Source organism: Euwallacea fornicatus, chromosome 12 (genome assembly GCF_040115645.1).
Source record: "Euwallacea fornicatus isolate EFF26 chromosome 12, ASM4011564v1, whole genome shotgun sequence".
Lineage (NCBI taxonomy): Eukaryota > Metazoa > Arthropoda > Insecta > Coleoptera > Curculionidae > Euwallacea > Euwallacea fornicatus.
The window spans coordinates 973,378-993,870 of record NC_089552.1 but is presented as its reverse complement, the minus strand read 5'-3'; the positions used below and the strand labels follow the sequence as shown (position 1 = coordinate 993,870).

General features: G+C 41.3%; 4 protein-coding genes across 7 annotated transcripts; 1 reads left to right on the top strand and 3 right to left on the bottom strand.

Moving 5' to 3' along the window:
* Positions 1-27: 27 nt before the first annotated feature.
* On the bottom strand, positions 28-10,943 carry LOC136342682 (small G protein signaling modulator 1-like). 4 transcript variants are annotated; one of them, XM_066288746.1, is made up of 16 exons: positions 10,633-10,943; positions 8,542-8,688; positions 8,259-8,490; positions 7,998-8,202; positions 6,721-6,965; positions 6,435-6,670; positions 5,386-5,589; positions 4,501-4,611; positions 4,264-4,458; positions 3,290-3,485; positions 2,803-3,236; positions 2,515-2,744; positions 2,330-2,454; positions 1,583-1,877; positions 1,357-1,519; positions 28-1,298 (listed from the first exon to the last, which is right to left on the bottom strand). In XM_066288746.1, exons 1-16 carry the CDS (start codon positions 10,682-10,684, stop codon positions 1,210-1,212), a joined length of 3,159 nt encoding a protein of 1,052 aa, XP_066144843.1. In that variant the 5' UTR covers positions 10,685-10,943; the 3' UTR covers positions 28-1,209. The 4 variants fall into 4 exon arrangements, with proteins under 4 accessions (XP_066144843.1, XP_066144844.1, XP_066144841.1 ...); XM_066288747.1 differs by having other exon boundaries at positions 4,264-4,452; XM_066288744.1 differs by having other exon boundaries at positions 28-1,519.
* A 411-nt stretch (positions 10,944-11,354) lies between these two features.
* On the bottom strand, positions 11,355-12,865 carry PrBP (Prenyl-binding protein). The gene is made up of 2 exons (XM_066288148.1): positions 12,372-12,865; positions 11,355-12,317 (listed from the first exon to the last, which is right to left on the bottom strand). Exons 1-2 carry the CDS (start codon positions 12,581-12,583, stop codon positions 12,062-12,064), a joined length of 468 nt encoding a protein of 155 aa, XP_066144245.1. The 5' UTR covers positions 12,584-12,865; the 3' UTR covers positions 11,355-12,061.
* Positions 12,866-13,026: 161 nt separating this feature from the next.
* On the top strand, positions 13,027-16,829 carry Mer (ezrin/radixin/moesin family protein merlin). The gene is made up of 12 exons (XM_066288210.1): positions 13,027-13,219; positions 13,458-13,587; positions 13,643-13,851; positions 14,324-14,465; positions 14,517-14,602; positions 14,657-14,866; positions 14,917-15,044; positions 15,299-15,407; positions 15,456-15,602; positions 15,707-15,910; positions 15,963-16,129; positions 16,186-16,829. Exons 1-12 carry the CDS (start codon positions 13,121-13,123, stop codon positions 16,394-16,396), a joined length of 1,842 nt encoding a protein of 613 aa, XP_066144307.1. The 5' UTR covers positions 13,027-13,120; the 3' UTR covers positions 16,397-16,829.
* Positions 16,830-17,098: 269 nt separating this feature from the next.
* D1 (D1 chromosomal protein) lies at positions 17,099-20,444 on the bottom strand. The gene is made up of 4 exons (XM_066288149.1): positions 20,303-20,444; positions 17,812-17,949; positions 17,617-17,752; positions 17,099-17,558 (listed from the first exon to the last, which is right to left on the bottom strand). The coding sequence occupies exons 2-4, from the start codon at positions 17,914-17,916 to the stop codon at positions 17,458-17,460; spliced, it is 342 nt and encodes a 113-aa protein (XP_066144246.1). The 5' UTR covers positions 17,917-17,949; positions 20,303-20,444; the 3' UTR covers positions 17,099-17,457.
* Between the last annotated feature and the right edge of the window lie 49 nt (positions 20,445-20,493).

Sequence of the window (20,493 nt, the reverse complement as noted above, 5' to 3'; positions counted from 1 at the left end):
TGGAGGGGGGAGATGAAACGCCTGATGGTCTCTATTATACAAACGTTTATTATAATATTTCTTATAGTTAGACTAGATCCTCGAGAAAGCAACTCAATCGGTTTTAGTGATATGTGGTGGCGCCAGTAGCTAAGTGAGCGTTTTGAAGGTGCTCACGTAAGGGGCTTCGGATGTGGAAGGGAGCTCCAATTAGCAGGGCCAATCGGATGGGGACATCAAAAGGGGGGATCAGTGGAGCCGGACGCGTGTGATCACAGTCATTAAAGGTTGTACGGTAACTCTCTTGGTGGGGCTTTAACGGAGTTGGAAAATGGCCGGAATCGGCAATCTATAGTAAATATTATAATAAATGAGCTCCTGAAAAATATACTTTTATGCGTAATAGACTTCTTTAATAGGAAGATATAGTCCACTCTGACGATATGGGAAAAATAGACATTAAAATACGTAGTAACACATTTACAAATGACGATATAAAATTTCTCAATGTATAACATGGAATAAGTGGATATTTTAGGCTATAAATATGAAAAATATAGAAATTATAATGGATGCAAACACTCTTATGCAAATACATGATACATACATTTTACGGCTACTTGTAGTAGCTGGATAGAATCTCTATGTTACATGATGCTGCCTGCCGACATTAATTAGATTATTCGATCGCTGAAAGCAGATATTTTTACCTCACAAAACTATCGTTTTCTAGATTCCTTTTTAGCACCAATAAGTAAGGTAAACGCAACTAAGAACAAGTTTAAGTTAGTGATATTCCGTGATATTTGCGTTGTACATCTTTGGCACCGTAGATTTGAGATTAGTGAAAATCCTCCTTTTCCAGTCCCTGGAGACTAAATAACCACGCACAAGCTACCCCACGTAAAGGTCTAGCTCCCTAAGCCTTCGTTTGCCTATTATGAACTATGCTTAAGTTTGCGTTTGAGGTGTAGCAGCTAGTAAGTATCACAAAAATATAGTTTTTCCTTGCGCGCGCTGCAAATCTTCCTGATATTGAGACGCCACAACAACAAAAGCTCAGTACTTTTTGGACCAATGAACGAGAAGAATTCTTCGATCACAAAAACCGCAGTTCCCCAACCAGTGGCGGAAAACGAAAACCTCCTTGGCCGTATAAAAATTGGTACTTTTCTACTCCTATCGGAAATCTCTAAGAACTAATTCTTTGTGCTATTACAGGTTCCGGACCTACTTATTCTCTATCAGGAGCTGAAGCTGCAGAACCAGCTCCCTGGCTAGCTTCAGCAGGGCGGCCACATCGTGCCTCTCGGCCATTTCTATTGCAGACACGAGTAAATCCCTGCTGAACTCTTTCGAGCAAATGCATTAACTCACCGTTGAAGAACTTGATGATATCAGTGAAGTCCATGCCGTTGGATAAGATGATGTCTCTGTAGGTCTCCAGGAGGGCCAGGGCCAGGAAAAGGACGAACTGGCTCGAGGATACGTGCTGAGCGGCCCAGATCACTTCCCAAGTGGCAAAAACGTCTGGATACACCTGAGTGAAATTAAAAAAAAAAAACTCTCTGCATCCTTTTAACGAAACTTGACCTCTCCTTACCAGCTCCCGCTTGAAGTCGAGGAGAAACCACCGGTAGCAGAAGTAGAAGTGGGTGTAATCGCCATGGGCGTGCATCTGCTCGTACATTTCCGCGTCCAGGATCTGGATCAGACTGCGCATGTTGGCGAAGTGACAGTCCATGGCGTTTCCATTGGGAAAGTTTTCAATCATGCGCTCCATCAGGTGACAGAAGCAGGCGTAGGTGAGCGATTCGTCGTCGAAGGTGACCAGCAGGGGGGCCACCAAGTCGCACATGCCTTGCATGTAGCCGATGTCCAGGTGTTCCCAGACGTAACTGGAAGAGCGAAAGATTTGTTTTTGGGCCAATTTAAATATTATACTAGATGTCTCAAAGGAAAGAGAATTTCTGGAGAAAAATATACCGAGGGCTCATGCCCACCGTGCCCGTGACGTCTCTTCCCTCTGCTGATGTTAATTGAATTCGGCAGTTAAGTGCCCCGAGTCTGAGGGCTTTGGATCAGATTGCTCAGTAAGTTCCAGAGATAATGACTGAGCCTTTCCGTTTTTTGGCGAAACTGCGTAAGACTCTTAATGCCCGTAGGTGTTCCCCTCATGAGAGCCTGACTATGGCGATTTGGGACCTCCACGAAAAGGTCAAGTTACGTCTTTGAAAAGGAGTTGAATTTGGGACACGACCAGGTGCCTAATGAGGATCGTATCAGATTGATTCCTCAAATTTTCTTGTTTTTTCGACGCGGTGGTTCCCCCACTTTAGGCAAAACTTACGTGCACATGACATTCCTTAATTTATCCAGATTTTCGTTGGCGAAGTACCAGTAATTCCTATCGCACCTTTGAACGTCCTTCTCGATTCTATGGAGATTGAGACCGAAGGTCTTGAGCAATTCTTGCTAAAATTGGAAGCGCATATGTAGCAACTGTAGCTGAAAATTTAAAATCAGTCAGCTTACGCTATAAATTCCCCCGTTTGAACTGGCGGGAGACACACAGGCCGACCTCCCAGGGCTGGCCAATCCATGGGTTTCGATGCAGGTGTCCAACGAAGAGTGGGTCTCTTCGATAACCGCGTCCATCGGATGTCTCACCGGACTTTCTGTGTCCACTGCGGTGATGTCCACTGAGGCATTCGTTACTATGACATTATGAACGAAGTCTAGGTCTTCTGTTGGATTCGAAGTTTCTGCGAAAAAAAAACGAACAGGTGTCTTGCAAGCTGGATTTCTTGGATGGGACCTTACCGCAAATTTGATTATTATTATCACAACAGTTTGAGGGCATTTCCCCTTCATCTAAGCTCTGCTTGCTACTGTTACATAAGGCATCTTCATCACTACATTGTACTTTAACAGATGCATCGTGCGTGCAACCCTCGTTGTCACTGATACGCCCCTCCTGGGCTACCTCCTCATCACTCTCGTACCTAATGGTATTTCGCCTCGTTTTCCTGCAGCTCGCTTCTTCTATTCTATCTTCCGTAGAGGAGGAATCTTCATCATCCGTTATTCCATCCTCGAACACCTCATTGCTTAGCTCCCGTTTTATCTCATTAGGCACTTGATCCCCGGAAACGCTCTCACTGCTCAGCTTAGCTATGGCGTGCGCTTGATCTTCTTTATCCCTCTGGCGAACGATCGCTTCCACCGCCAGCCACTCTGACATGATATTTTCATAACTAGACGGAAGGAAAGGGGACACTTGAGGTAACGCTGCTGAGAATTGACTTACGCTTGCTTCGTTTCTTCATCTAGCTCTTTCCGCTGCTCCGCCGTGCTGCCGAACTTGTAATGGCCCAGCAAGTAGGGCCAAATGCCCTTTCGCAGGCCTTCAGCTACTCCCCCATAGTAGGTCAATCTATAGACTTCTTCGAAGTCGGACACCACCCCGTCTATGCATAGTTCCGCCCATTTCTCCATGGTGATGCCTATAAGCAGAATGTCCCTAACTAAAGTGCCCGAAGGAAATGTGGTACCAAGCGGATTTTATTCGTTGCGACGATATTTGGAAAGTATATAGTCGTGTTGATTTAGGGGTTTTTGCCACTTGGAATTCCGTGCGGTAAAGTCTTTACCGCACGCGTACGGTTTCAGCACGAGGTGCTACTATCCACGCGAACTTTAAGGTGCGGCACCAGATTTAGTTACTGAAGAATTTAGAGAGTTTTCCCCCCAAAGAGAGCACAATGGGGGTACCCGAAAACTAGCTTTGTCCACGTTTTGGACGGTTCCTCTATGGCCACTTGAGGTCAGATATTTTGAGTTTTTCACGACTCCTGGTCCAAGTTCCAGGACATGCTAATGTAAGGAGTGCAATCCAGCCTAATATTCTCGATGGTCGTTGCTTTATGCAAAACGGAAATTCAGTTTCTCATCAGAACCTGGACCGTATTTTGGTCCCCCCGAACCAACCATATTTGTCTTGCGTAGTTTCCAAGGAAAAATACGTCGAGCGGGAGGTTTGAGATCGCCCTGTGCTAAATTGTTAACCAGGTCTGGACCCGATAAGTCGATAATATCGACAAATGGATGATAAGGATGAGTAAATATTATCGATAAATCGATCATATCGATAACTCGGTATTATCAAGAATACTTCTTGTGCGTTATTACGGAAGTAGGTACGCATGAGTCCCCGAGGACTAAAGTGTTATAATTGGTACCGAAACGTCCGCCTGGTACCCACGTTTCCATCAGCCATCCTACCCTCAGAAGCCCCATCCCCACTGATGATTTTTCCATTAACCAACCCACTGAGGTGAGTGCGGACTGTGGAGAGATGACGGCAATACGCGAGCCATCCGTAGAACGCTCGGGAAATGATTTGCTTCTTCATGGAATCGCATACCGCTTGAATGTACACGCTGGGAGGACTGTCTGGGACACTCTGCTGGTCTGAAACTGCACCCGTTATTTGCTGAGAGGTAGAACTGTCATCAGTACCTAAACTAAAGCTCTTCGTAGAGCTCTCCGAGCTGGTGCTGGTGCTGCAATGCTGCATCCTCACTTTCGAAGGCAGGGACGCCTTGGTGTCCATCAAGTCCTTTCGCTTTACTGGAAATTGCATGCGTTTTCTTATTGAAAAAGTAATTAGTTTGAGGGAAAGTTTATGGATGCCGTTGGAATGTTTCATTTCCCATTTAACGACCGACCTTTGCCCTTTCCGAAAAGACAATAAATCCAGGAAGGTGAGCACAGTTTAATGTTTCCTAATAAAATATCGGATGTGTGGGCGATTCAGAAATAATGGATGTTCGCGTGGTTTAAGTCTCGATAAATCGACACAAAACAGGAAAAAGAGGAATTTTATCGCGTGTTTTATTTAGAACGACAAATGCATCGAGCTGGCGAATGATATTTTACAGTGCAACCTGCAGATTTTCGACACAACTCGTTTCCTAACAAGTGCGAAAACGACGCTTTTCGCGACATTTAAAAACATTTTTTTTTCTAACATCACGTTACGAGAAGCTACCCCTCAATTTCTCCCTCCCGTGCCAGTGCGGGAAAATGCAATTTTCCTCCCTCAAACGCGGCACCCCACGCGAATGAAAAGAAGCGATTCGGCATTGCCCTCAAGATAATCTGCATAGGAATGATGAAGTCGACCCTTGGCTAGCCTCTCCATTTTTATGGAAATTATCGTATTGGTCGAGCCCCAAGGGCCAACACATCAACTTTATCCAGAAAATATTTCCATTAGCTTAACACCATGGAAATCACTCTCCCGGAGGTCGCAATGGCACACTTGAAGCAACGTTACCGCATTCCCCTCTTAATAGCTAATTATGAAACTCTGAACAGACTAACAAAAATTAAGGCTCTTACAAAGGTCTTTGTGGTCGCTATTATCGATTATTCTGAAGACGTAGTCCTTGGTGGTCTCCTCAGTTTCAGACAGGGCAGGCAAGGGCCTCCTTCGTTTGGTCGTGGAATTGGCCCCGGATCTCTGCGACCATAACGGCGGATCCAGGCGGCCTCTGGGGAGCAGTCCGGTTTCCAGGCAGCTGAGGAAGGCTAGCATGTGACCTCCTAAAACATACAAGTTTGGGCCTGGTTGTACGGGTGAGGCTTCAGCCCTGCGCGACTTAAGCTTTAGCTCACTTAAGGCCTTGTGTTGCTGCCTGATTATCTCCGATTGTGGCAGCAACCCTGCTCTTATTGGGAGGGCTCAAGTGAGCTAAAACATAAGTGTTGGCGAATTGTTTCTCGCTGGAGCCATTTTTAGCAACGGACACACCTTGGCCGGCACTTTCACCAGATTTGTCCCCATTAGACTATCTGCGCAGAAACGGGATTTTTGATATTTCAAGTAAACTGCAAGACTGAGCCTTAACAGCTCTAAATTCTACACCTTTTTTTCCGACATAAACGACCTCGTATCCGTCATGGTTACTCAGATATCCATGGTTGAACTCCGGGAATACCTAGTCCGACTTCGCACAAGCGCCGTGACCCCGAAGCAGCTTGCACAACTGCTGATTCCAGTTTAGCCGTAATTAATGGGCTTCACCTTCCTAACGATTCAACCCTTATTCTTTTAACATTTTTATTTGACCGACCCAACGTCTCAGAAACGTTTTAATTCGCTTTAAAGGGCGAAAGTTCTGCACCATTAAACACTCCGAAGGAAGTTTTCACGAAACTTCTAATAAATTTTCAATCTAATTCAGATAGAGAAAACTGCGAGCGGTTTCAAATTTCCATTTCCAGCTTGTTTAACAAAGAATCATCGATTTGTCGTCAGTTTGAAGGCGTTAGAAATTGAAATGCGACGATGCTCCTCGAATCTCAATCAAAAGGGGCTAATCGCGTTTCGATTAAGTGCGTAAAAAGGGCTTTTGTTAGACACCGAACGTTGATTTATGATATCTTACCCTTTGGGAAATTAATGGGAGGCCGTTGGACTCCATCCTGACCAACCAGAATGATAGTTCCTCCAGCCTCGCTGTCCTGATGGCAATGGACGTATACAATCTCGTCCAGCTGCACTTGTAAGGCATAATCCCAGAAGACGCTTTTGTCCTGCGAATCGTCCGTAAACCCATTCATCAGCTGATTAGGGGTCCACTTGATGGTCAGTCCGCAGGGTGTTTGATGTAAGCTCAAATATCTGTAACAATTTCTTCTCGCTCGGTCATGTTAACAGGTCGATTTCCTCACCCTGGCATCGGCTCCGTCACCTCGTCCTTCAAGGGCATGACCAGCACGTTGTTTTTCCCGAAAAGTAAGGCCGCTCTGGAGTTTTGATGCAAACTTTCCACGTAATCTTTAGCCAGGTGTTGAGAGTTGTTTCTGGATAGCAAGGGGTCGTCGGATGAGGTATTTAAGGACCTGCCGAAGTTCAGGATGGGTCTACGGACCGAAGGTGGGGTCGAGTGACTGCTGGATATTCTGTGCATCTTGACCTGAAGCAAGGAGATTTTCAGCCAAAAATCGTCAGATGGATGGGGCAGTTTGTAAGAACTGGACCCCCGGAAAGATGCAATTTAGCCGTTTACAGCTGGATACTGACGAATCCTTTTATTCTCAACAGGAAAGGGTGCGAGGCGGGGAGTTAATTGAATGTTAATAAAACAGCTTCAATCAGGGCCGGAGGCGGTTTTGAGAAACTTATTTCGAAATAAGCCTAACGTTACCTACATTTCACCTAAGCCTTGAAGGGTCAAATCCTGCAATATCCCGGTTGCCCTTTATAACATTTGTAAATTTCCGTCTCGGTAAACTCTTTGCTGCCGGCTTTGCCGGAACAAGATAACTTTCTATGCAATTACCCTAAGCCGAGGATTGTCAGATTTGGGTTTGAAAGATGAGAATAATATTTTCTCCAAATGGCGAAAAGGATGAAACTCGCAGAAACTCGAGGGGGACGAAATGGCTCTCCGAAAGTACGACTAAATCCGGATGAATTGATTGAGATACCGGAGGACCTGTTGGAACTTGCCGGAGGAACTTGAAAATCGGCATATGGAATGAGGTCAAAGTAGAGGAAAAGGAAATAAAAAAAAATAAAATAGAAGGAAATAGGAAAAAATAAAAAATAATAAAAAATAAAAAATAAGAAATTAGAAAATAAAGAGAAAAATAAGAAAATAAAAGTAAAATAAAAGTAAATGGAAAAAAATTAAAAATTGAAAACAAGAAATTAAGAAACTATTAAATTACTATTTTCCAGTACTTTCCAACGTTTCACCGAACAAGCATTTCTACACTGCTTGCGAAAGCTAACCCGACGAATCGGTCCAGTCGTTAGCCAGACACTCCGCTAATCCGGCCCGAATCGCCATTTACGCCTATATTTACCGGACTAAATTAGAAATAACTATGCGAAGAAACTTGCGGGATATCTAGAAAACGGATATTGCGGAACGCCCCTGTGCACCCACAGAGCAAACTGAAATGAAACCTATTTATCCAGAGAACTTCGAAGCTTAACTTACCAGTTCATCTGCCGGAGGATCAGTCCAAAAGTGCTCCACACTTTTGGTCCTAGAATAGTCCAAAGCGCAAGGTCCGACTAGCAAGGAGCTGAGGATGGAACCGTAATCCGGATCAGCGACCAGTGCTTCCTTGTCGTAGTACTTCGTAGCGTTGCTTACCAGATAATCTATGATTTTCGCTAGCTGCTTATCAAACAGTGCTAATCTGGAAACCATTTAACGTTGTGTTGCACATGGAAGCAACGCCTGATTGACGATTACCTTATCCATAAATATCTTGGCAAAGGTGTGGTAGGAAATGACAAGTTCTTCTTCAACGTGGGCTTGGTGACACTATCGCTACTGCTACTGGAGCGTTTGTTCGAGTCTACATTCTCCAGTTCTTGTACCTTCTTGGAAATCCTGTCGGCCTCTGGACAGTGCTTAGCTACTTTGTGCAGGAGAGCTGTCGTGGAGGAGGTCTTGAAAAGACCTAGTGCGCGCCGTCTCAGACCTATTTCACACATTCACCCTCATTTTCATATCGCTGTTCGTCCTTTAATACCTTGAGACAAGCAGTTTTCTACCGCTCCACAAAGAGAGGTCACGGAACCGCTCTCCTCATGGACGAATTTCCTGGTCACTGATTCTTCCATTACCTGCTTCACTTCCTTCTTCACGACGGCGATCAGCTTCCCCTTGTAGTCCTTTTCTGCGCCACAATGGAAACAATCATAAATGTACTGACCGCACTCTATTAACATTATGTTCGCGGCCGTTTTCAGCTCCGTTGCTGTATGGGGACACAGCTAAGTGTGGCTTATATGTCAATTAGCTTTGCTTAGCAAAGTCATGTACCTGGGGGCTGCGAGCCGCGTAATGTGGCAATAATTTGTAATGGAATTGGGGCGCTCAGACTACAATCTAGATATGCAAATTTTGACACGCTTTATGGGCTAATTGTGTCTTTAACATAGATATCTTGCTTAATGTAGATTATAACGGGGACAAGTTTCAGGGAATTATTTTGTGCGCTGTTATACCCAAATGCGGCAGAGGGGGCACAACGAACTCTCTTAACGCCCTTTTTGCACCAAAGATGATGTGAAAAGTCCCTAGATTTCCGTCTACTGTCATTTACTGTAAGCTGTGCTCGCAGCGATATGGAAAATAAGCTCGTTTTCCATTTCTTCACATAGGTATCCATGGCAACGAGGAAAAACAAACAAACATCAACCGTCCGGCGGCCATGTTGGTGACAGTTGTGTCGAATTTTGATATTTCAAGGTCAACAGACCAGCGCCTTTTTGTTGAGATAAAAGTAGCGCTGTCCTGCCTAGTTGCGCAAGTAACTAGTTCAAACTCCTGTGTGGAAAAGTTGACTTTACCGCACTACCTGGGGCGTGGAAGAATATTTTACTACATTCATTGATGGTACATCTCAGGTTCCTTGTGGTGTAAGAAATGTTGAGCAAAATTCCATGAACTTCAAAGTAGAAAGAAAATTGGAAATTTAACAATCAACGTTTCTACTGATTTATTTCATTGGGTATAAATGAGTATACAGTGAACATGCGACGCATTCATTCGAATGTAGTCTGATAAGGACGGAAAAATACAAGATTTTGATATCCATGACACTGCTGCTGTGGATAAACTTCCAAGAGGTGAAAACATTGTGGGCGAAGCCTCAAAACTGCAGAGCTGATGCCTGCTTGTGGCTTCCATATTCTTTTCTATTTCCAGGCGACACCCGCGTGTGAGAAGGCCTTCAGGCACATAAACCCTCTCTTGCAAAACAAGCAAGCAAAGTGTTGCATTTACTCCCCCGAACAATTTCAGGTCCGACGCAAAGCGGCAGGTGTCAACATTGTAGGAAGTAACAGGAACTTTCCTTCAAAGGCGCGCGGTTTCTATGAGCAATGTTCTGTTGCAGCAACAGGTGCTATTAGCTGCTATTAAGCTCCAGGTGATTTGAACAAATATAGAAAAACCAGGAAGACTGGCGTGAGAAAAACACCACTTTTCCTTCGCACGGATTTACAAATTATTTCCTCTCTAGGGAGCAAAAATGCTGCTTTCTTACCGCACATAAACCATCGTAACAAATAATACATTTTTTAAACAATTTACAAACTGTTGGAAGTATGAAGTGATGCGATTCTTCTAAGTTGAGCAAAAAGTGATCTTTTGTGGGAGTAAAACTTAGCCTGCTAATCCCGAGCAATATATGACCTATTATTTAGCTTTTATAAGTAAGACTTTTTATCACATAACATATTGAATACACTTGAAATTTGAACTACATATCTCAGAAACTGCAAGCTCTATGAGGGAAATGTTCTATCAAGAAACACCCTGTATTTACTAACGAGGAAATTTCGCACCTACATTAATCGGAACTTTTCGTCGTATTTCTCCAGATAAAATGCGCCGTTTAATCGTTTCATAATTTCCATGAGAAATTGTTGGCAATATCCCTCTACATATGTAAAAATTCACATTCAACTGAATTCAATCAAGGCTTATCTAGAAGTGCCGATTATTGTTCCAACCATACGCACAGTCACGTCACATCGCATATACCATCAGAAACACACACTTCTCCTATCATTCCGTCTTATCACTCTCTCTATAGTGTCTTTCAACCACTTACCATCCGCCGACATGCTGATGCTAAACCCACCCAAAGAAAACACGGATATCATATGAAAAGGGGCCCCGCAAAACTGAAACAACAGGCGATTTATTCCATATACCGGGGCGTCCCTGAGGCTGTGACCTCAACGGGCCAACTCGCGTCCGATAAGCGACAGTCCGACGTCGTTATCGACGCCCCTGATGCCGTGCCGAGCTTCGCGCCGCGACGCGTTCATTTTTGACGAAATAGAGTCGTGAAGCCCGCTACAAACTAAAAAAAACGGCTCCTGAAAAGGGCCACCTTGAAAACTTCAAGGGGATCGATACGTTGGGGAAGTTGTTTGAAAGGGGGAAAGGGAGAAGCGCATGTGCCGCTAGATACGGGCTGTTTGCATTGGGGCTTTCTGGAGAAGTTGGGCGGGGAGATGAAATATGTTTGCCTCATAATTGATGTGATTTTGAGATGAGAATAAGGTGTGTTTAAGACACTTTTTATTAGGAGGGCTGGTTAAATCGTGCTTGCCGTAGAGACCGGTTTTGGGTCACTATTAGGACTCGATTTTGCGAAATATATTAAAATTATTTCAAGCCAATACTAGACGCTTGAAATTCGTTTTAATCGTTAACCACTACAAAGCCAAATCGTTGAAACTACGGTAGAAAACCGCGTTTTCCTTTAATTTTCCTCTGCAGAGAATTTCTTGATTTTATAGTCTACGCTTGAGGAAATAAAACACATTTTATTTTTAACAAAAACTGTATTTAATCGTGACATAGAAAATACATTGCTTATACTGGTCCAAACCATTAATTCGCCTTAACTGTTTTAGTGGCATTTTTGAACAAAACATCATAATCTCTTCACAAGACTAACCCTTCTATGTCAAATGAGGATCCACATGACTCCTAAAAACCTAATTTCTTTCATAAGAGTTTCAAATTTAGATTGCATTTTAACATAAGGTGACTCATTTTGTGATGTCTTTAAAGGCTGAGATGCGCCCAGGTTTGGTTTTAGATAACAATTTTAAAGAGTTACTGAAACATAACCCTACGCAAACCCAAAACTCTGGGGAGGAACATCTCTTAAATTGCCTATTCAAATTTCGTCAATGCCATATAGTTAGAACGACGGTTAAAAATGCTCAGCAGCCTTTGAGCAGTAGCAGTCTTTAAGTTCACAATTCTGTTGTCATTTCCTCATATAACCCTACATTTATATAAACTTCTCGACATCCGAGCATTTGATACCATGCATACATCACCTCAACAACCAAAGTATTAGTGCCTAGACAGTGCACAACTTAATCCTACCTTCGTTAACTTTAAATTTGTATTCGATGTGACTTTCAAAGTGAAACAAATGCATCGAATGGAATGAATTTTAACGATTGCCCGCATTTACGCAGCACTAAAATTAAAGGGAAAAAAACTGTCACTGTGAGTCACACATAATACAGTTTAACCCTTGAAGTGCAAATCAGAAGGTCGTCGTCGAAAAACTTAGTCTCAACTATCACATTGCCATTCAGAACTGAGGCAGGCATCATCTGGGATTCAGGTGCAGCCTCCATAATAGACTGCCATGTATTTGTTGATTCTGGCATAACAAAACCAAATTCAAAGTACCACTCTTCAAGGCACCTTCCCTTAAACAGAACCTTTTGTTCCAGCCGAAAGTTTTGTATCTGCTCTTTGGAACTGGAATAAAATAAATGTGTTAATGCTATCCTAAGGCCAAATAAGATTACTTACCTAAAACTAAACTCTCGAGATACAGCACGACATTTGAGGATGTTTTTGGGCACTCGGGCCTCATGTTCTACGTCGGGCTGACTGATATCTTCCTGTCCGTGCCAAAAGACCTTACCAGAGTCTGCGTCTCGGAGGATTATCCAGTTCACCTGGAAAGCTTGGAATATTTGGCCGGCCCGCTGCTGGTCGTCTTCCCCAGTCATCCTTCTCATCAAATTCGAATTGGGGCCACCAGCATACAGTTGTAGGTGTGTCGAGTGCTCCCAAAGCAATGTTAACACGAGGATTGTAACTTGTTCCTTGTTGGAAAGTAAAGGCTTTGTGCCTTGTAGTAAATATAGTTTTTGTTGTTTTATTTGTTTGTAAACATGTACACTGAAGAACAAACACGTCACAAATGTGTGATATAAGATTTAGTTTCCGATAAAAGTGTTAAAAATACAATACAAACTTAAAAATAAACAAAACAAAGATTACAACAGACAATGACATTGCTCACAAGGGATTGAGAATTGCACATAACCTTAGCGAGTTCTTATTTTCTTCTCGCTTTTCTATGTCAATTGCTAAAATAGAAGAAAGACAGGGAAATGCTTGAGAGACAATCTGGCCGTAAACGAATTTGAAATGAAAGATTGACAGTGACAAGTCATCAATATGATTAATTTCTTGATTAGCCAAATAAATTTATGAGCAAAACAACAAAAATGTAGTTTTTCTTTAATTAAAACAAATTGTTTTTGTTAATTATGATCGACAAAATGACGCCATTTCGAAGGAAAAAATGTGGAAAATCTTTTCCGGTAAAAGTGTGTACGTTGGACGCCGAATTGGAATTCAATCTGGAGGTCTGTGTGTCTGTTTATATTCTACATAATACTGCAAATTCCAGTATTCTCACAAACTGTTAATTGCATGTATCACACGCACCACTAATTAAGACGTTTAATTTATGAAACTTGCATATTATGCCATTCTTCAACTCTCATGTAGACCGCACATATCAATCCATTATTTTCCAACTCCCAATTAACATGAATCATGGCCAAAAAATCGGCTGATATATCCCCTACCCCTAACTTGCAGTGGCGTGCCACAGGACGGGATCTTTTCGAGCTAGTGTGTAGGACTATTGGTCTACGAGAAACCTGGTATTTTGGTTTGCAATATGAAGACTCCAAGGGGTTCATCTCCTGGTTAAAACTAGATAAGAAAGGTAGGATCTCCTATCTTGATTGTCTCTGAGGGTGTACTCACCATAGTTTCCCCAGTTCAAGACCAAAGCATTCAAAAGAATCACCAAACAGCCTCCTTCATGTTCCTAGCTAAGTTTTACCCTGAAGAAGTAGCCGAAGAGCTTGTGCAAGAGGTCACTCAACACTTGTTCTTTTTGCAAGTGAAGCAGGCCATTTTATCCATGGACATTTACTGTCCCCCTGAGGCTTCAGTATTATTAGCTAGTTATGCAGTCCAAGCCAAGGTAGGTTTAGGCCTCAAAATATTTATTTTTGAATCTTGAGGTCAGGTGAGACACTCATCATTAAATTCCTTTAGCAAAAATGTTATTTTTTGTTTGAATCTATAAACAACTTGACCCTTTCTCCTGTTAAAATGTGATAATGTTGTGATTTAATAGATAAAGTGAGATTAAGTATGTATACAAAGATAAGTAAACATATACATTCCTGCTGATAAAAACGAATTATTTGAATTCCGCACATTCCTACAGCTTTATTTTATTATGGGCTTTAGGTTGTGATACTTTAATAAGCTGCATGCTTATGTGTATATTACCCTTTCTATATGAATTAGTCCTCTAATGGTCCCAATGTGTGGAAATGCCAAATATCTTAAAGATATTTGCAAAATCAGTTCTACAATTCTGTTCAATAATTGCTACTCTTAACAGTTCCAGTAGTTCTTATTTGAGTCATTATTACTTGTTTTTACAGTTTGGTGACTTTGATGAAGACACCTATAAACCAGGAATGTTGGCTAGTGAAGACTTGTTACCTCAAAGGGTCATAGATCAATATCAGATGACTCTGGAGATGTGGGAGGAGAGGATAAGGGTTTGGTATGCTGATCATAGAGGTTAATTTTATTTATTTATTTGGATTGAATGCTAAATGATTCCGATTGTAGGAATGTCTAGGGACGAAGCTGAAATGGAGTACCTTAAAATTGCACAAGATTTAGATATGTATGGGGTCAACTATTTCCCTATACAGGTTTGCCCCTCTTAATAACTGAATTTCCTGTTACTGTTGGTTCGGGATTTATAGAATAAAAAAGAGACTGAATTATGGTTGGGAGTGACTGCTCTGGGGCTTAATATTTACGAGAAAGAGAACAAATTGCAGCCAAAAACTACGTTCACCTGGAGCGAAATAAGACACATCAGTTTTGACGACAAGAAGTTCATCATTAAACCGGTGGACAAGAACTCGCCGAATTTTGTTTTCTTTAGCCACAAAGTTAGAATGAACAAGCTGGTATGTTGGATGTGGTCATACTTCCAAGGCCAGAAATAATGGTTTGATAGATTTTAGATTTATGTATGGGCAATCATGATCTTTTCATGAGAAGGAGGAAACCTGATTCAATGGAATTGCAGCAGATGAAAGCTGCAGCAAAAGAAGAGAAGCAGAGAAGACAAGTGCAAAGAAATAGGTATTGAAATTGACGAATAAATAAAATTAAAAGAAAAACCACATGCTAAGTCAGAACACATTAACGTAATTGTGCCAGTTTTGAGTCTTTGTTTTCAACACATGGAATAGTTTTTCAAACACAAATACCCGTAATTTTTATTAGACGACCGCAGTTCTTCCAATTATTTGGTAGGCATTGAATTTTAAACACTTAGGAGATTCAGTTCCGATGACCCTAACAAATTCTAAATTGTCCACTTTTGTTCTTTTTAGATTAGCTCGAGAGAAGCAACTAAGAGAAGAAGCTGAGAGAGATAGAGCCAATATGGAACAAAGGTTGCTACAATATCAAGAGGAGATTCGATTAGCCAACGAAGCATTGGTAAGCTTTAGTCTATTTTTGCAGTTATTATTCACAATCATTTCTTAGCGGAGATCTGAAGAGACTGCTGAGCTCCTAGCGGAAAAAAGTAGAGTTGCAGAGGAGGAGGCCACTTTATTGAGCCAAAAGGCCGCAGAAGCAGAGCAAGAAATTACTAGATTGAGACTGACTGCGATGAGGAAGGATGAAGAGAAGGTCGGTAATGGATTTTCGCAAGGTTTGCTTATATATATATACATATTCTTAGATATATACATAGTTATATTGGTAATTCTGAATTAATAAGAAATATTATTCAGGTCACGCTGGAAAGGAAGACTCGCGAGGCGGAACTTCTAACCGCCCGTCTTGTGGAAGAGTCGGAGAGACGGGCCGCCGAGGCGAATAAGCTCAAAGACGAATTGTTGAAAGCGCGGGCCGCTGAGAAACAAGCCAAAGAGAAACTGTTGGATTTTTTAAGTCGCGGCACCTTGTCTGGGTCTACGCCCACGTCGCCTATCTCAGTATGTCGAATCAACCGTATTTTTCATCTGCATTTATTTTCCATTTCAACAGTCTGTTGCTACCTTATACTCCGCTCCTTTGTCACCAAGCAACCTCCACTCTGAGCTCTCTCTATTGGAGACCGAGACGAGTACGTCGCCAGATTTCAACTTGAATTCCTACGATCTGATCGCACATGGCGATGCCGATCAGCTCTCCTTGGAGATTGAGAAAGAAAGGTAAGCGCCTTTGCTTTTTAACTGCGATAGAATTTTTGTTTATATATATTTTTTAGGGTGGAGTATCTGGAGAAATCCAAACACCTGCAGAGCCAGCTGCGGGAACTTCGGTCAGAAATCGCCATCCTCAAGGTGACGGAAAAGGCCTCTGAATTCGATCAACTGCACGATGAACAAGTAAAATTGGGCGAAAACAAGTACTCTACTTTGAAGAAAAGCAAGAGCGGCAGCACTAAAAGCCGAGTAGCATTTTTCGAGGAATTGTAAATATTGCTATGGCCGAATATCTATTTTTCACTAGTAGGTATAACTATCTTGAGCTTTTCCCCGTTTTGTATATATTCTACGTTAACGTTATATTCTAACTTGTGCCTTATTAGGATACGTTTTCGCTGGTAAGGTTAGCAGATGTATTTTAACTGATGGTTTGTTTGCTTTTGCTAAAAATTAACTAAAAAAGTTCGGATTTTGTCTGAAAATGTTCGTTTTAATTATTTTATGGTCGCATGTGTTCAGATTTTATTGAAAACTCTCAATAGTAATTTTTGGTCACTAGTCAAGGGTCGCTACTATTCATTTTCAGAAAGTTTTAAAATAGGCACTCGTTACAATACTACATATAAAGCATATTTTATAGGAGCTTCAATTAGAATAATCTATAAGAATGGACTATTTTTAAATAAAATGTTGTTATATAAAACTTGTCATTTTCATCGCCATATTCCGCAATAACCATTCATCGGACACTTTGATTCGGTCCAGGACGTTCCCCCAAAAGAACTGCAGTCTGTAGAGAAACTCTGCATGTAGGATCGCAGAGAAACGCAAAAATCACTGTTGATTCACGTGGACGTTTTCTTTGTACTATCACTGGCTAACGCACCATTGCAGGACTTATTCTTAGACAATTCATGGTATTTCTGTTTAGGGTATAGTGGATTTGCCATAAAAAGTGGATAAAGAACACACTTTGGAAACTTATAATTTATTACGAAGGGAATTTCTTAAGTAATGCGAATATTCTACATTAATTATACATTTTTGAAGAGACTCACTGACACACATTCATCAACATAACATCTACCAAAACCTTACTGGAACATTTCTTATACTCGCACATCCTAGTTAAGAATTTAAATTTAATGTTAGTCAATTTGCAATCTGGGGGTAAAAAAATGGATATTTCACGTTCTAGCAATAATTGTATCATCTTAGCTTCACGTTTGTTTAGGAAATGGCAAATGTCGCTAAATTCAGTTCAAAAATCAGACTTATATTAACAACACCAAAGAAATCTGATTTTTACTTTAAAAGTTTTGCTTATTGGTTTATTCATCACTCTCAGCATCGTTGGCTTCAACGTCGTCTTCTTCGGAAGTTGGAGCTTCCTCTTCTTTATTCTTCTTTGGCCTTCCCCGGCCTCGCCCTCCTTCAAAAGTTTCAGTTATCGTCCCATGTCAACAATAAAGAATAATTATTGAAGTTACCAGATGCCTTGGCTTTTTTAGCGGGCTTGGCCTTCGACGGGGCCTTCTTCTTGGTAGTACCCTTTGGTCTGCCGCGGCCTCGTTTTGGCGGAGAAGCGCCATCGGATTCCTCGTCGACCTCATCTTTGGCGACCTCCTGCGCGAGATAAAGGATCTTAGGCGCGTTGCCCAAATGTTTAGTCTACAATAACTTACCTTTTTAGTTCTTTTTTTGGGTTCGGCCTTCTCTGCAATTTCGGCCTTCTCGGCAGCAAACTTGCGGCCTCTTTTGCCTGGAGAGGGAGCCGCGTCGTCAGACATTTTTTATGTGTTGCTTATTGAACTCTAGATCGTCTGAAATATAACGATGGAGAAAAATAAGAAACAAGTCCAAAATGAATTTAGTTAAAAGTGAACCGCGAATTAATAACGTAAACAATTCTCTTGTTATTGTCAATAGATGCAGGAATTATTTTGACAATCAACAATAATCAGAAAGGTTCCAATGGAACCGAAATGTCGTGCTATATCAGGGGATTTTTTTATCGCTGTGCCAAAAATGGTATAACAAAAATATGTTATTTAAATAAGTCTTAAATTTGAGGTCAGTGGTCTTAGGCATAAATGGGGCACAAATGGCATAATAAACAACATTTTGTTAATAAATCAATAAATTATGCACACTATCTACGACAGTTTAACAAATAGTTACATGTGGCGGCTACTTTCATAATTGTAGTGACCAAATATAGACAACGATTGAAGTGGTTAGGTTTACGATTGAGGAACATTAATAACCACTTTGAATTAAGTTATATGGTACATAGGGTATTCTTAGGACTTGAAATATGATGCTCAAATTTACAGGATGGTTCGTTTAAAAAAAGAAAGCCGACATTTACTTTAAACCCAATCGCAAATGCCTGCAACCTTGAAAAGCATTTCGGAGCTACCAATTCTTCACAATTGCAATTTTTCCCTAATTGGCCGACGAATTCAACGGTCTTAATGGGACATCCTGTATATATACTGTATACATCTTGTTATCAGCACATATTCGCCCAAATCCTATATAATTAGAAGCTACTTTCTATTTTTTTACATTTTTCAAGGGCAAAAATAAGATATTTTCCATACTAAACAGAGCCGCTTGGCCTATGCATTTGAGTTTGATTTGAAATTTTGGTTAAATCATGACATGCGCATATACGCGAGTTATTGCCGAATCTCGAACACATCCAATAATTAACCGGATGTGGAGTAGGGAATGTTTTTATACTAATTCTATATATGAGATGAAGTAGCTCATGAAAGGATTAGGGACAAGGGATGGTGTGTCCATGCATCGTGATTCTTTCTTGTCCCGATCTGATTATGCCGAATACCATTGTAAAATTTTGAAAGCGCGTCTAATTTGCGACATGCGCAGAATATCCTAAACAAAAATAATGTCAATATAAATATTCCCCCCCCCCCATCCCTCTTCTTTGGAAGTTCAAGGTCACCAAAATAGATCATTGGTCGGAGCCAATGCAAACCATTGGATTTTGAGAGTATACGCGAAATATTTAATTTGGACATCATAAAACCTTTCGACCAGAAGTCACGGATAGACAGAAGCCGGTTTTGACCAACAGAACTAGTGATAAAATCTTAACAAAAGGCAACTTTGGCTTGTTAACCAATATTGTAGCCCGAGCTTGTTTGGACACTGCAATAGTCGTTGCCGCAGGCATTTTACAATGTAAAAGACACCCCGTATATTAAGCAGAGTTCTTGCAGGTCCTCATCATTCATTTGTTTCGCACCAGCCAATAGGAAACAAACAAAACCGAGAGCGAACAGTTGAACTCCGTTAAGTGGACGGCCATACTGCGATCCCTCACCTTCCCCCCATTTTGAAAGCAGCTGCCTCATCAACCTGCCTCTTACTCAAACTCAATGCTCTATATAGCATCACCAGTTTCTTAAAATAGAAAATCAATATAGGCTCCTCTACCAAACATGGCGTTGCTTCATAATGGGCCGTATGCGACAAAGCAGCGCTTCAAATTGCAATGTTCGCCGTGTTCACACCAATCGTGTAAACATGAAAAACTTAATGGGAATTTTAATTTTCACGTTGAGAATTTGGATGTGTCTACGACGGAATTCGCGAAAAAAATCGGAATTTAATTATTGAGTAATTAACGGATAAATCTTTGTGATTCTCAGCACGAATGGTGATCAATTGAGGCTTAAACAAATTGATCGCAATAAAACTGTTTGAAATCGGTGCTATGCCGCGCGCGCCATACTCAAAATAATATAATATTAAAATTCCACAGGCTACACCCAAATATTTTCCCGAAAAAAAAAGTATGTGTCGAGGTGAAACACGGTTCCACGTGATAAAATCAAAAATCTGCTTTAATTAGGTGAAAAAACCATGAAGATTCACCGTCTAACATCAGATAAATTAATTTTCAAACCTTTAGCGTGGTCTAGCTTGACTTCTTGCATCGAAAACCGAGGCGGCCATACCAGAATTTTATCGAATACAATTGCTTCAGGAATTAATTGCTTTGGAACGGGCAAACGCAGCCCAGTTTGGCTTATGCGATAAATAGCATCGGAAAAACTAATATTTTATAATATTTTTGCGGTATTTGAGAAAAAATCCAGTGAATTTATAAAAATTATTGAGGGGAAAATAAAATCGACTTACCTCACACACACACACTAGTTGGCGTTGACCGGCAGTTTACGTTACTTCGTAAGCGTTCCGCAGTGGCGCTAGGGTAGCGCGCCAAAAGCCCATCCACCAATCGTAGCGCGCTATTCATAGGTAAACAATATTGCCTTCTCTCTTTAGACCCCGCCGAAATTTAAATCTGAGTCACTAAGGGACGCTGAAGA